General features: G+C 44.9%; 1 protein-coding gene across 1 annotated transcript in view; it reads right to left on the minus strand.

The window, feature by feature from the left end:
• Positions 1-11,484, minus strand: part of PIGL (phosphatidylinositol glycan anchor biosynthesis class L) — a 401,477-nt gene extending 389,993 nt beyond the window's left edge. The window contains exon 1 of the mRNA XM_063955844.1: positions 11,218-11,484. Within this exon, the coding sequence (XP_063811914.1) occupies positions 11,218-11,440 (223 nt within the window). The 5' untranslated portion in view covers positions 11,441-11,484. The remainder of the gene's footprint in view (positions 1-11,217) is intronic.
• Between the last annotated feature and the right edge of the window lie 2,987 nt (positions 11,485-14,471).

A 14,471-nucleotide genomic window follows, 5' to 3' on the forward strand; every position in this document is an offset into this window, starting at 1 on the left:
CCCGCCTGTCCATCTTCTTGCGATCTCCAATGCGATCACATTTGTCGCTGGCGGCGTCGTAGCCCGGAGACGATCGTTGCCAGGCAACGACACGCATGCACAATGCATCCGTCGCTCATTATTAAAGCAAATTGCTAAATGGTTGCAATGGATTACAGCAGTGGTTTCCAAACTTTCTTGAAGCACGGCGCCCTAGAGTATCAGCTTTGTTTCACTGCACCGCTGAGATAAAGATTTTTATTGATACATTTTGGAAATTAAAAGATTCAAAAGTAAATTGTGACTACCTGTCATCATTAGGTTCAGTTATGTGGTGGTGTACAATCGTGCTTCTGATTGGCAGCCACCAGCACTGGTTTTGTCTACCACATTGACCATAAAAATTTTTATTTGGTCCTGGACCACCAACCTGATGCACCCCTGCAACAGCCTTGTGGCACCCTAGGATACCTAGGCACACAGTTTGGGAACCACTGGGTTTCAGCCCAATTGCACTTTCATGTAAAATTATAGTTATTTCTATAATGCCAGCATATTCCGTTGAGCTTTAGAATAGGGAACAAAACATTTAAAGTATACAGACCTGACTGGGCAATACCAGACTGACAGAGATAATGTGATACATGAGGATAATGGCTATAAATTGCAGATAGTCATGCCAGATCTCAGTGGTTCTTGATAGACTGTATGATACAGTCACATAGCAATGATGGCCTGGGGTCAGCAGGTTGTGCGAGTGTAGAAAGAGAACATATGTAAAGTTGTGTGGACAGTGCAGTTTCTTACAGCGGGTGAGATGTGCAATCTCCGCCCACCGCAACACCTGCTGGCTGGTATCCTGCTTCCCCCTTCCTCCCTCACGTAGTACTCCACTTGGGGGGCAGAGTTTTCGCGAAATGACTCGACTGCGTCATGACGCAACTGCATCATTTCACAAAACTCTTCCCCCCGAACGGAGTACTATGGGTGGGAGGAACAGCAAATCAGCACTGGCGTCAAGAGTATAGATCCCTGACAACGAGCACTATACACCCCTGGCAACAAGCATGACTGCCATACCATGAAACCCCTGGCAACGACAGTATAAAAACCCCTGGCAATGAGCATGACACCCAGAGCCAGAGCATGGAACCCCTGGCAACGAGCATGACACCCAGAGCATGAAACCCCTGGCAACGAGCATAGAACTCAGAGCATGAAACCCCCGGAATATTGCCAGGTCGACACGGGTCAGTGTGCATTGTGAAAGGGGCCATGTCCAAATTCTCGGGTCGCTTGACCCGGTAATTCAACTCGGGAATAAAGCAGTGTTATTCCCGGGTTGAATACCGGGTCAGTGGCAGCGTAAACAGATTCCTCCCGTTTACTAGATAGGGAGAGGCGGCGCAGAGATGAGCTCATCTCCCAGTGCCGCATCCGCCCCCCGCCGCTATGGCAACCGACCCGAAAATTTGCCGGGTCGAGAAGCCAGCAGATAGTTTCTAATGCCGGATCACACCCGGGAAGGACTCGTTTTTAATTCCCGGGTGGGATCCGGCATTGGAGATGTGAAAGGGGTACCACTGTAGGGAATAATGTTTTATGGCATTGGTGTTGTAGGGGGCACAATATGATGCAAGGGACATTATTGTGGTGGGCTTAATATGGTGGAATTTTTTTCTTTCCTGTGGTGGCCAAGGTCTGTTGGTGCAGGGTCAAAAATTGGGTCGTACGGTAGTCTTTACCTCCAAGGCCATGCCCATTTTAGCAAGGCCACGCTCCTGCGCTCAAAATATATTTTTTTTATCTGTATGGAGCGTGTGCTTTTTTTTTTTTTTTACTGTTTGCATTGGGAGCCAAATTGTATAGAAACAGACCTGTGTGTGGACTGTATAAAGGGGAGCTAGTTGGATAGAAGTATATGAAAGTTATATGTGGGCAGCACAGACTGTGTAATGGTTAGCATTACTGCCTCACAGTGCTGAGGTCATGGGTTCGATTCCCACCATGGCCCTAACTGTGTGGAGTTTTTATATTCTCCCTGTGCATGCGTGGGTTTCCTCCGGGTACTCCGGTTTCCTCCCACAATCCAAAAATATACTGGTAGGTTAATTAGTTCCCTGCAAATTAACCTTAGCGTGAATGTGTGTACGTTTGGTAGGTGATATAGACTGTAAGCTCCACTGGGGCAGAGAGTGATGTGAATGGCCAAATACGCTCTGTAAAGAGCTGCGGAATATGTGTGCGCTATATAAATAACTGGTAATAAATAAAGTTATGTGGGTGGTTCTGGAATAACTTTGCATGAAGAGGTGAGATTTCAGGGAACATTTCATGGTTTGGAGGCTACACAAAAGTCTTATTGTACGAGGGAGGGCGTTCTGCACACTGGGTGCAGTCTGAAAAAATTCCTGTAACAGGTAATGTGTGTGGATAAGAGACACTGAGGTGACGTAGGTATCCATTATATATGAGAATTGAGTTACACCCTCACCCAGGCCTTCTCCACTGTCTATCCTGAAAACCTGCGGGGGACAGGGACCAAACACAAGCTGCAATCAAGAGTTACTCACTGCACCCCATATGATGCTGCCAACTGCACACATTTAAAATCTTACAAATGTAATTGTTACAAAAAAAAAGGCAGCATACTTCCCTTTAGCAAGCTGTGGAAAGCTACATGTACATTTCACTACTATCTCTTGCAAATGTGAAAGTATTTTACAGAGTGCAGTGGACCGCTTTCTACGGGGACCAATTTAATTACCTTTAAGTTTCTGCCCGCAGCTACAGAGGTGTGAGCAGGAATCAGCTGCTGTTATTTTAAGAGCATAATGTTACGGAGGCTAACTGAATAGGCCAGAAAAAAAAAATCAGCACACTCGAGACCGGTGTTCTGGTCTCGAGTGGTGTTGGGATCCCGGAATCGGTCATATGACTGCCAGCATCCCGACCGCTGGGATTGCTGAAAGCATCCCAGTCCACCGACTACTGGTACACTTGCTGCAGGGACTGACATCAAAGCTGTGATGTGAGGACTAACATATCAAGAGGCTTATAGGCAAGTATATACGGTATGTTTATCTGAATCGGCCACTGTCAGCGTGACGGCAGATCTGATGCCATCTCATTTCAGTGTATACCCAACTTAAATATTTGGGTTGTGTGTTTGGTTTTTTAGGCACCAAAGAGTCATTAGTGAAACGCGTGAGATAACAGTTAAGTCTTTAGTCTGTATTTAATGGTTTCTAGAGTGGATGCCTCTCAAACTGTGCGAAAAAGAAAGTTCCATAGTTGGAGCCTCAAAGTAAAAAGCTCTACCCCAAAATGAATTAAGCGAGATTCTAAGTACTGTTAATAAACACTCACAGTAGGCGAGTGGGGCAGTAAGGAATCATAAGCAGCTTAGGTACCTTGAACCCTGGCTATGCAGGGCTCTGAACGTCAGTAACCCAATTTTGAAATAAATTTGCCATTTCACAAGCAACCAGTGAAGGGAGTAGAGAATTGACAAATGCCTTGACAAAGACCAAAATGGTAGAAACGTGTCGTCGGAGAGCTGAAAACTACACTCAAATGCAAGATAGTTTTCCGAGGATGTTGGCAGCACGGAGATTGCGGTGAGAGGCTGGTTCCCGGGATTAACATAATTCGGCTCTATATGCTAATTTTTTGTGAGCTATAAACTCAGATCATTTGAAGTACTAGAGGAGGAAAAAGCTGAGGAGATATCTATTAAAGAAAGCAAAAGTACGTAGCTCCAGCAAAGCACACATGATCTCCTTTCCAGTAAACAGCCAGAGACAGACCATCTGTATAAACAGAATAGATACGATTTCCTGGTAGATGGGATGCCGGTGACCATATGATGACACCGGCTTTAAATCGCACCCACCCCCCTCCTGCAGACTAACACTACAGCAACATTCCCTCCCCCCTGCATCCCAACCCTATCCGGTGGTGCCTAAACCTAACCCTCCCATCCCCCCTTCCTCAAGCCTAACAATCCCTGCAGACTTCCTCTAACCTCCCCCCTCCCCAGATTATACATGTGGACTCCCGGCGGAGGTGGATCAGAATTCTGGGGGTACATTTACTAAGATGGGAGTTCTATTTAAGATGGGATGTTTAAGATGTAGCAACCAATCAGATCTTACTTCTCATTTATCTAGCACCTTTTAGAAGATAATACTTGGAATCTGATTGGTTGCTATGGGCAACATCCCATCTGAAATAGAACTCCCATCTTAGTAAATTTACCCCCTGGTGTTCGAGAGCCCGCCACCAGTATCCTGAATGGATATCTTGTAAAAAAGCACCTTTGAAATAAGGGACACAAGTTAAATTCATTGAAACCAAGTGCAACACTGGGAGGGGGAGGAAAAAGGAGTGAAGTATTTATTATTGCCTGAAGCATGCAAATATTAAGAACATTTTATGAATATAAGAACTTTCTTACTATGAAAACTTTCTTACTTAATTGGGCATAACCAGCGCCATGCTGTCTTGTTTGTTTTAACGACTATGCGACTATGGTCCGACGTTTTTGGCTGCTTACAAAACAACAAATAAATTGGATCTATGATGTCTCATTTCACAATTAAACTGCGCTATCCGTGTAGTCACAAACATAGACACACTACTTAAGTAATAGATAAAGGAATGAGAACGCTACTGTATTATTAGAAATAGCAATGGGGGCACTATTATGGTAATAGATTTAGGCACTACCGTATTACGGTATTAGATATAGGAACGGTGGTACTATTATTGTGATATAGGAATGGGAACACTACAGTATTCCGGTATTAGATATAGGAAATGGGGCACTATTATTGTGATATAGGAATGGGAACACTACAGTATTACGGTATTAGATATAGGAAATGGGGCACTATTAATGTGATATAGGAATGGGAACACTACAGTATTACGGTATTAGATATAGGAATGGGGGCACTATTATTGTGATATAGGAATGGGAACACTACAGTATTACGGTATTAGATATAGGAATGGGGGCACTATTATTGTGATAAAGGAATGGGAACACTACAGTATTACGGTATTAGATATAGGAACGGGGGTACTATTATTGTGATATAGGAATGGGAACACTACAGTATTACGGTATTAGATATAGAAACGGGGGTACTATTATTGTGATATAGGAATGGGAACACTACAGTATTACGGTATTAGATATAGGAACGGGGGTACTATTATTGTGATATAGGAATGGGAACACTACAGTATTACGGTATTAGATATAGGAACGGGGGTACTATTATTGTGATATAGGAATGGGAACACTACAGTATTACGGTATTAGATATAGGAACGGGGGTACTATTATTGTGATATAGGAATGGGAACACTACAGTATTACGGTATTAGATATAGGAACGGGGGTACTATTATTGTGATATAGGAATGGGAACACTACAGTATTACGGTATTAGATATAGGAACGGGGGCACTATTATTGTGATATAGGAATGGGAACACTACAGTATTACGGTATTAGATATAGGAATGGGGGCACTATTATTGTGATATAGGAATGGGAACACTACAGTATTACGGTATTAGATATAGGAATGGGGGCACTTTTATTGTGATATAGGAATGGGAACACTACAGTATTACGGTATTAGATATAGGAATGGGGGCACTATTATTGTGATATAGGAATGGGAACACTACAGTATTACGGTATTAGATATAGGAACGGGGGTACTATTATTGTGATATAGGAATGGGAACACTACAGTATTACGGTATTAGATATAGGAACGGGGGTACTATTATTGTGATATAGGAATGGGAACACTACAGTATTACGGTATTAGATATAGGAACGGGGGTACTATTATTGTGATATAGGAATGGGAACACTACAGTATTACGGTATTAGATATAGGAACGGGGGTACTATTATTGTGATATAGGAATGGGAACACTACAGTATTACGGTATTAGATATAGGAATGGGGGCACTATTATTGTGATATAGGAATGGGAACACTACAGTATTACGGTATTAGATATAGGAACGGGGGTACTATTATTGTGATATAGGAATGGGAACACTACAGTATTACGGTATTAGATATAGGAATGGGGGCACTATTATTGTGATATAGGAATGGGAACACTACAGTATTACGGTATTAGATATAGGAACGGGGTCACTATTATTGTATTAGATATAAGAATGAGACCTTAGATTACTAAGCAAGCACTTGATCTGTTTGTAAGCACTGGCGCCCAGTCGTGAGCTTTCAATACATGGGCTACATTTTCACATAATTACCATGGTACCCACCATCAGACCCACGCACAATAAGACTCTCCACTAGTCTCCAAACCTTTAAACGTTCCCTGAAAACTCATCTCTTCAGACAAGCCTACCAAATTCCTGACCCACACACATAACCTTCAATGCTTCCCTATCCAGTTACATTCCCTCTGCAGTCCCCATAACCTCACATTTTTGTCTTCCAACATTGCTGGGTGATCATATCTTACAACCCACTAAGAACCTAGCAATCTGGGGAAACATTATGTAACAGGTTGCATCTATCCTTGTGTATCAATACCTATTTCTCTATAGATTGTAAGCTTGCGAGCAGGGCCTTCCTACCGCTATGTCTGTCTTTGCCCTGTTTTGCTCTATAACCGTTGTTCTAATTGTAAAGCGCAACGGAATATGCTGCGCTATATAAGAAACTGCTAATAATAATAATAATAATAATAATAATAATAATAATAATAATCAGACGAGTTGCACAGAATGTAGGACCAAAGTAGTGAGGTTTTTATTAGGCTTCATTCTTATTTTATACTTCATGCAAGCAAGCTATCTTGCCTATAAGAACAAGAGCTAAAAAAATAAAACAAGCCCCAATAAAAACATGGCAAGCATTTTGATGTATGGTTGTGCAAGTCACAAACAATTTGTATAATTTATCTGTTTAAGAAAAGTAAATACATTTTATTGGGGATGAACGCTTCCTACAACGCCGTCTAAAATAAGCAGTTTGGAAGCAGTCAGATTAAGTAATGGGCAAACATCAGATAGAGGGGGATATGTAAGAGGAGGTGGTAATTGCCAGATGCAATATAACCAGCGCTATTTCATACAACCAAGTTTGACATGTATAAAAGTGGATAACGTAGAGAAAAAAAAATCACTTTTCTCTATGGTATCTGCAAACAATGAATGATTTCGCCACCAACAGATAATCATTCAGATGTTTTTTAAAAAATATATAAGCACACTTTTCACATATCAACAGGTATTATATATGCTACTTAGGGTCCGGCTGCTTATGGGAGATCTTTGGGATATCTCACGTATGCGCAGTGAGGCTGTCCGGGAAGTAAGACACAGAATACAAGCTTTAGGCAGATACTCTATGAGTCTGGCAGGGTCCACCGGAGTTAACACACTGCTTTCCGCTTCACCTCGATAAGAGGCAAAGCAGAAAGAGCTATAGTGGCACGATAAGTACAACTGCCCCCAAAATGAGTCCCAGAACTGCTCTTTAGTAAATTTACCCCCTAGTCTCAAAGGAAAAAAAACAAGAAAGAAAAAGGATGAATTCACTTCATAAATGCAATGTCAGAATGGCCTGCATCGCTTTTTTTCCCCTGCAACTCTAAATCTTGCAATATTGGCATCACTGTAACTGGCCAGTATGTGCGTAGATGGGCATGTGGTACATAAATTTCCATCTTAGTTACGGTCTGTCTAACTAGTATACAGAAGTACCTTCCACAGATCTTCTTAACTTGCTGCAGAGGGATCTATCAGGATGATTGACATGGTTAGCTGATGCCCACTACACACTTGCTGCCGAGGTGCCCGACGGCCGATACGGCCGACGGATGATGGCTTGCAGGCATGAGTCGGCACCAATAATGAACGACCACGGGGCCGCGCATTGTTCATCGTTCGCGCCTACACACTGAAAGATATAATTTCTCGTTCATTACTGAGATTGCTCATATCGGACAGTGTGTAGGGCCCTTAAGTCTTAACTAGTTATCAGATTTTAACATCTCAAGAGGAAAATATATTTGCTTCTAAAACACCTGGCTGCAATATATATAAGTGACCCCTCACTTTCAATAACTGGGGTCCTACTACACTATTTCTGAGTACCATCACATATTCATATTATGGGTGTTGAGGGCAGGCAGCAGTTGGGACAATGCTGGGGGAAAAGGAAGGGGTTAGGGAGATTATATATATATATATATATATATATATATATATATACATATACACACACACAGGTTGAGTATCCCATATCCAAATATTCCGAAATACGGAATATTCCGAAATACAGACTTTTTTGAGTGAGATAGTGAAACCTTTGTTTTTTGAAGGCTCAATGTACACAAACTTTGTTTAATACACAAAGTTATTAAAAATATTGTATTAAATGACCTTCAGGCTGTGTGTATAAGGTGTATGTGAAACATGAATGAATTGTGTGAATGTACACACACTGTGTTTAATGCACAAAGTTATAAAAAATATTGGCTAAAACTATCTTCAGGCTGTGTGTACAAGGTGTGTATGTAACATAAATGCATTCTGTGCTTAGATTTAGGTAACATCACCATGATATCTCATTATGGTATGCATTTATTCCAAAGTACGGAAAAATCCGATATCCAAAATACCTCTGGTCCCAAGCATTTTGGATAAGGGATACTCAACCTGTATATACAGTATTCTCCCCAGAATTTTTTTCCAGCCGGGAAGCATCAAGAAATCACATTTTTTAAAGAACTCCCAGTTGCTTTGTTGATGCAAATCATTTTATTTTTTATATAAGCTCCCATACTGTCCCCGCTTGCTTACTTGACCGATCGCAAGCCTAGATACTGCCCCCACTTGTCAGCTACACAGAATGCCTTCCAGTAACAAACATGTGACGTGTCCGGAAGTCACGCCGTGTCTCATTGCTTTTAAAACATGAAGTCTCATTGCTTTTAGAACATGTTTTTATAAATCATAGGAACACATTTTATATCCACACCAATTTATAATCGATTCTGGCGACAAGATGCCTTGTGCTTCATATTTTGGGTAACGTTAAAATATTTTAATGCTCAGAACAAAAATCATGAATACATAAGGATACGCATGTTTGAAAACCAAATGAAATGTAACTTCTGTAATTTACAAGTAACATATAGTCAATGTATCATCTCCTTTGCATATATTAAAATTCTATTAAACATATTCGTGGACCTGTTACCCCCACATTTATATAAAGCATTGTGCCTGGCATCATAACACATAAACCTGGGAATCAGTGATACACAATGTACACTAGATACTCTGCACTTGTTACACGTCACTGTCCCAGGAGAGTCACTGTGCCAGGAGGGGTGAGTGCCGGTGCCAGGCAGCAGGGGATTTTTGCTGGGCTGACCACCAGAAAAATACAGGCTGGGGAGAACAATGCATTGTACCTGGTGACCCCTACCCACAGGCCAGGTATACTGCTCTGACAGCACCCCTCCATCTGTCGTACTGCTCTGACCGCACTCCCTCCCACCACCAGTCTGTCAAACAGCTCCCCCTCCCCCACCGGTCATATCCCATTACACCTGGGCCCTGACCCTTACAGGTTGCCTGCAGGATTTCCCTCCTCAGTCCACTGTGTATTCGATCAGCCGACTCCGCTCACAATGCTTTCTCCACCTCCCACTCCACATTGCTCCCTGTCCGCGGGTACCGGGGCTTGGGAGTCCAGGGGCAGGAGCAGAAGCAGCTCCTAAGGCTGGGGCCGGGCCAAACCCTCCCACGCCAAAGTGTAACCTGCGCGGGACTGCTGCACCCTCTGCGCCAGCACCTGTCTCTGCGCACTACCCGGGTGCCGCCGTCACAGACACAGCTGCTGCGATCGGGCTGCAGCACTCTGCGGGCAGGGACGGGTTAGCCAGATGCTGCTCAAGCTGGCATTTGAGCGGCACGCTGGCGGGTAGGAAGGAGGGAGGTCCCGGGAGGCACCTTGATGGGGATTGGCTGAGGTGGAACTCAGAGCCGAGCGCGTCCTGCAGGACCCGCTCAATTAAAAGCACGAGTTCCTTGTTGCCGATAGTGCGTAAAAATGCGCTATAGCGCAATCACTGCATATATCTATATCTACACACATATACATTGAACATACTATCCCTTTAAACTAGGGTAATAAATTACACAGGTTCTGTGGATGGCTAACTTCAAGCCTGCATTTCTCCTGGTTTAAATCAGCCACAGAACCTGTGTAATCCATGAGCATCCCAGTTTAAAGGAATACTTAGTATGGTAAATGTATTATATAGATCTATATATTCATATACGAGATAGCACTCCAAACCGTTAAAATACCGCCCATTCTGATCCCAGCGGTCACAATACCGACGCTGTGATCCCAACAGGGGTACTATCCTGCCGCCGGAATTCCACCGAGGTAGGTGATTCTCCCTCTGTGGGTGTCCACGACACCCATAGAGAGAGAATAGAACCCGTGGAGAGCGAAGCGAGCCACCTTGCCCGCAAAGGGACTTGATGCGCTTGCCAAGCTGCCAGCTTTCTGGCGTCCGGGATGCCAATGTCAGTATAGTGACATTCGCCATCTATACACCAGGATCTCATACCGACCCACGCCAAACCAGCAAACATCTGTGGTGTAGGCTCCATAAACGAGTAGTTGTATATCACACTCACCCCCTCTCCAGAATGCGGGACCAACACCAAGGATAATCAGCAAAGAGAGTACATTTATTAAAGATCAATCATGAACAAAGTATACATGCTGCAGTTATATTATTCAGAGTGCTGGTCCTGCAATCTTCTCTAAGGGTCAGGGTGATATAATTGTTCTATATATCTGACGCACATACACCATACTTGCCTACCTGACCCTCTCCATGAGGAAGAAAATGCTCTGTTCCTGGACCTGTGGTGAGCTAAGTAATTGATAAGAAAGGTGTTTCACCACAGGTGATGGCAATCATACATTACCAGGAAAGTCCAGGAACAGAGCATTTTCTCCCTCATGGAGAGGGTCAGGTAGGCAAGTATGACATACACACAGTGATGATAGTAGAGAGATGACTGTAGAGACTAGAGTGGGACGAAGAGCGGCCCCCATTAAGCAGGGCTCGGGGTGAAGACACCATACAGACATGAGGTGCACCTGCGCCAGCTGCCGGCCCCTGTGTGCCTACCTGTAGAGCAGCAAAGCACAGACAGGTGGCGCTGCTCCCGCAGCAAGCCTAGCACAGTTGGAGCAAAAAACATGCACTCATCATCCGGGTGGGCAATGAGCAGCAGCGGGGTACCGGCACTCGGCAGCACACTCCCCGCCACCCGGTCTGACACCGAGTCCATGCAGCGGCTGCAGACATACCACAGCAGCAACAGCACTGCCGCCGCTGCGACAACCAGCATGGCGGAACTGGGTGCTCTAACAAACACATCCCGACTAGAAAGTAGAAACAAGGTCACGCAGAACGTGGTTCCACAACTTCATCAATTGCCAATGCCCCTGGCGACGCGCATGCGCCTGACTATATCCTCCTCTAGTCCTCTACTCATCAGATAAACCAGGAGTAATTAGATTATACGGGCACACTTCTCTAAAAGCTAATGGCAGGTGCTTACCAGTAAACTATGTTCCAGTTGTTTCCTAAGTGAGGGATTAAGGGGCCCATTTATTAGTCTATATGTGCAGCTACTTCCTCGAAAACACTTCTTTTCAGGGGTTAGCTGCAAATGTTAGGTAACACTGGAATGCAAGAAAGAGAGACCGCCGCAGACATCAACAATATCTGCTGCAATCCCTCCATTGCCGCCTGAAGCCACATCCCCCACAGGTTTCAAAGGGGGGTGCAATGCTGCCCGATTTACCAATATGCCCCTGCAGCAGGATCTATGGACTGGGATCCGATCTGAAGATCGACACTGTCTAGGTCGACAATGTTTAGGTCGACCACTATAGGTCGGTCGACAGGGTTTCTGTGTCGACATGTGCTAGGTCGACAGGTCACAAGGTCGACATGAGTTTTTAAAAAAAAAATAAAAAATTCTCTAACGTCCTAGAGGATGCTGGGCCTCCGTAAGGACCATGGGGAAAGACGGGCTCCGCAGGAGACATGGGCACTTTAAGAAAGACTTTGACTCTGGGTGTGCACTGGCTCCTCCCTCTATGCCCCTCCTCCAGACCTCAGTTAGAGAAACTGTGCCCAGAGGAGATGGGTGCACTGCAGGGAGCTTTCCTGAGTTTCCTGCTAAGAAAGTATTTTAATTAGGTTTTTTATTTTCAGGGAGCACTGCTGGCAACAGACTCCCTGCATCGTGGGACTGAGGAGAGAGAAACAGCCCTACTTCTGAGTTTCAAGGTCCTGTTTCTTAGGCTACTGGACACCATTAGCTCCAGAGGGAGTCGGAACACAGGTCTCACCCTGAAGTTCGTCCCAGAGCCGCGCCGCCGTCCTCCTCGCAGAGCCAGAAGATAGAAGCCGGGTGAGTATGAGAAGTAAGAAGGCTTCAAAGGCTGCAGAAGACTTCGTGATCTTCACTGAGGTAACGCACAGCACTGCAGCTGTGCGCCATTGCTCCCATACACCTCACACACTCCGGTCACTGTAAGGGTGCAGGGCGCAGGGGGGGCGCCCTGGGCAGCAATATAAACCTCTATTATGGCATAAACGCATATATACATGTACAGCTGGGCACTGTACATGTATATAAAGAGCCCTCGCCATGTTTTTGAATAATTTGAGCGGGACAGAAGCCCGCCGCTGAGGGGGCGGGGCTTCTCCCTCAGCACTCACCAGCGCCATTTTTCTCCACAGCACAGCGCTGAGAGGAAGCTCCCCGGACTCTCCCCTGCTTACTGAGGTGACAGTGGGTTTTTCAAGAGAGGGGGGGCACATAATTGGCGAAAAACGTGTTATTTCAGCGCTACTGGGGAAATATTCTGTGTTTTGCCTGGGTTATATAGCGCTGGGGTGTGTGCTGGCATACTCTCTCTCTGTCTCTCCAAAGGGCCTGGTGGGGAACTGTCTTCAGATAAAAGCTTCCCTGTGTGTGTGGGGTGTGTCGGTACGCGTGTGTCGACATGTATGAAGTGGAAGGCTCACCTAAGGAGGAGGGGGAGTGTATGAATGTCAGATCTCCGTCGGCAGCGCCGACACCGGACTGGATGGAGATGTGGAATGTCTTGAGTGCTAGTGTAAATTTATTACACAAGAGATTAGACAAGGCTGAGGCTAGGGAACAGTCAGGTAGTCAGACCATGCCTGTCCCTGTGTAACCGGGACCTTCCGGGTCTCAGAAGCGCACATTGTCCCAAATAATGGACACAGATACAGACACGGATTCAGACTCCAGTGTCGACTATGAGGAGGCAAAATTACAGCCAAAAGTGGCTAAGGGCATTCGATATATGATTATTGCAATAAAAGATGTTTTGCATATCACAGAGGAACCCCCTGTCCCTGACATGAGGGTACACATGTATAAAGAGAAAAAGCCTGAGGTCACTTTTCCATCCTCGTATGAGCTGAGCGAGCTGTGCGAGAAGGCTTGGGAATCTCCAGACAAGAGGCTGCAGATTCCCAAAAGGATTCTTATGGCGTATCCTTTCCCGCAAACGGATAGGATACGATGGGAGTCTTCTCCTAAGGTGGACAAGGCTTTAACACGTTTATCAAAGAAGATAGCGCTGCCATCCCAAGATACGGCTACCCTCAAGGATGCTGCTGATCGCAGACAGGAGGTTACCATGAAGTCCATTTACACACATTCAGGTACAATTCTTAGACTGGCAATGGCGTCGGCCTGGGTTTGTAGTGCTGTCGCAGCATGGACAGACTCCTTATCAACGGAAATTGAGACCCTAGATAAGGATACCATTTTAATGACCCTAGGGCATATAAAAGATGCTGCGTTATATATGAGGGATGCTCAAAGAGACATTTGTTTGCTAAGTTCCAGAATAAACGCTATGTCTGTTTCTGCTAGGCGAGTCTTCTGGACCAGACAGTGGACGGGTGATGCCGACTCAAAGAGGCATATGGAGTCTTTGCCTTACAAAGGTGAGAAGTTATTTGGAGAAGGCCTCTCGGACCTCGTCTCCACAGCTACGGCAGGTAAATCAAATTTTTTGCCTTATGTTCCCTCACAGCCTAAGAAAGCGCCTCATTATCAAATGCAGTCCTTTCGTTCGAATAAAAGCAAAAGAGTACGAGGATCGTCCTTTCTTGCCAGAGGTAAGGGCAGAGGAAAAAAGCTGCACACAGCTAGTTCCCAGGAACAGAAGTCCTCCCCTGCCTCTGCAAAATCCACTGCATGATGCTGGGGCTTCCCTGGGGGAGTCCGCTCAAGTGGGGGCACGTCTTCTACTTTTCAGCCACATCTGGGTTCATTCACAGGTGGATCCCTGGGCAATAGAAATTGTTTCTCAGGGATACAAGCT

Source organism: Pseudophryne corroboree, chromosome 2 (genome assembly GCF_028390025.1).
Source record: "Pseudophryne corroboree isolate aPseCor3 chromosome 2, aPseCor3.hap2, whole genome shotgun sequence".
NCBI classification, from domain to species: domain Eukaryota; kingdom Metazoa; phylum Chordata; class Amphibia; order Anura; family Myobatrachidae; genus Pseudophryne; species Pseudophryne corroboree.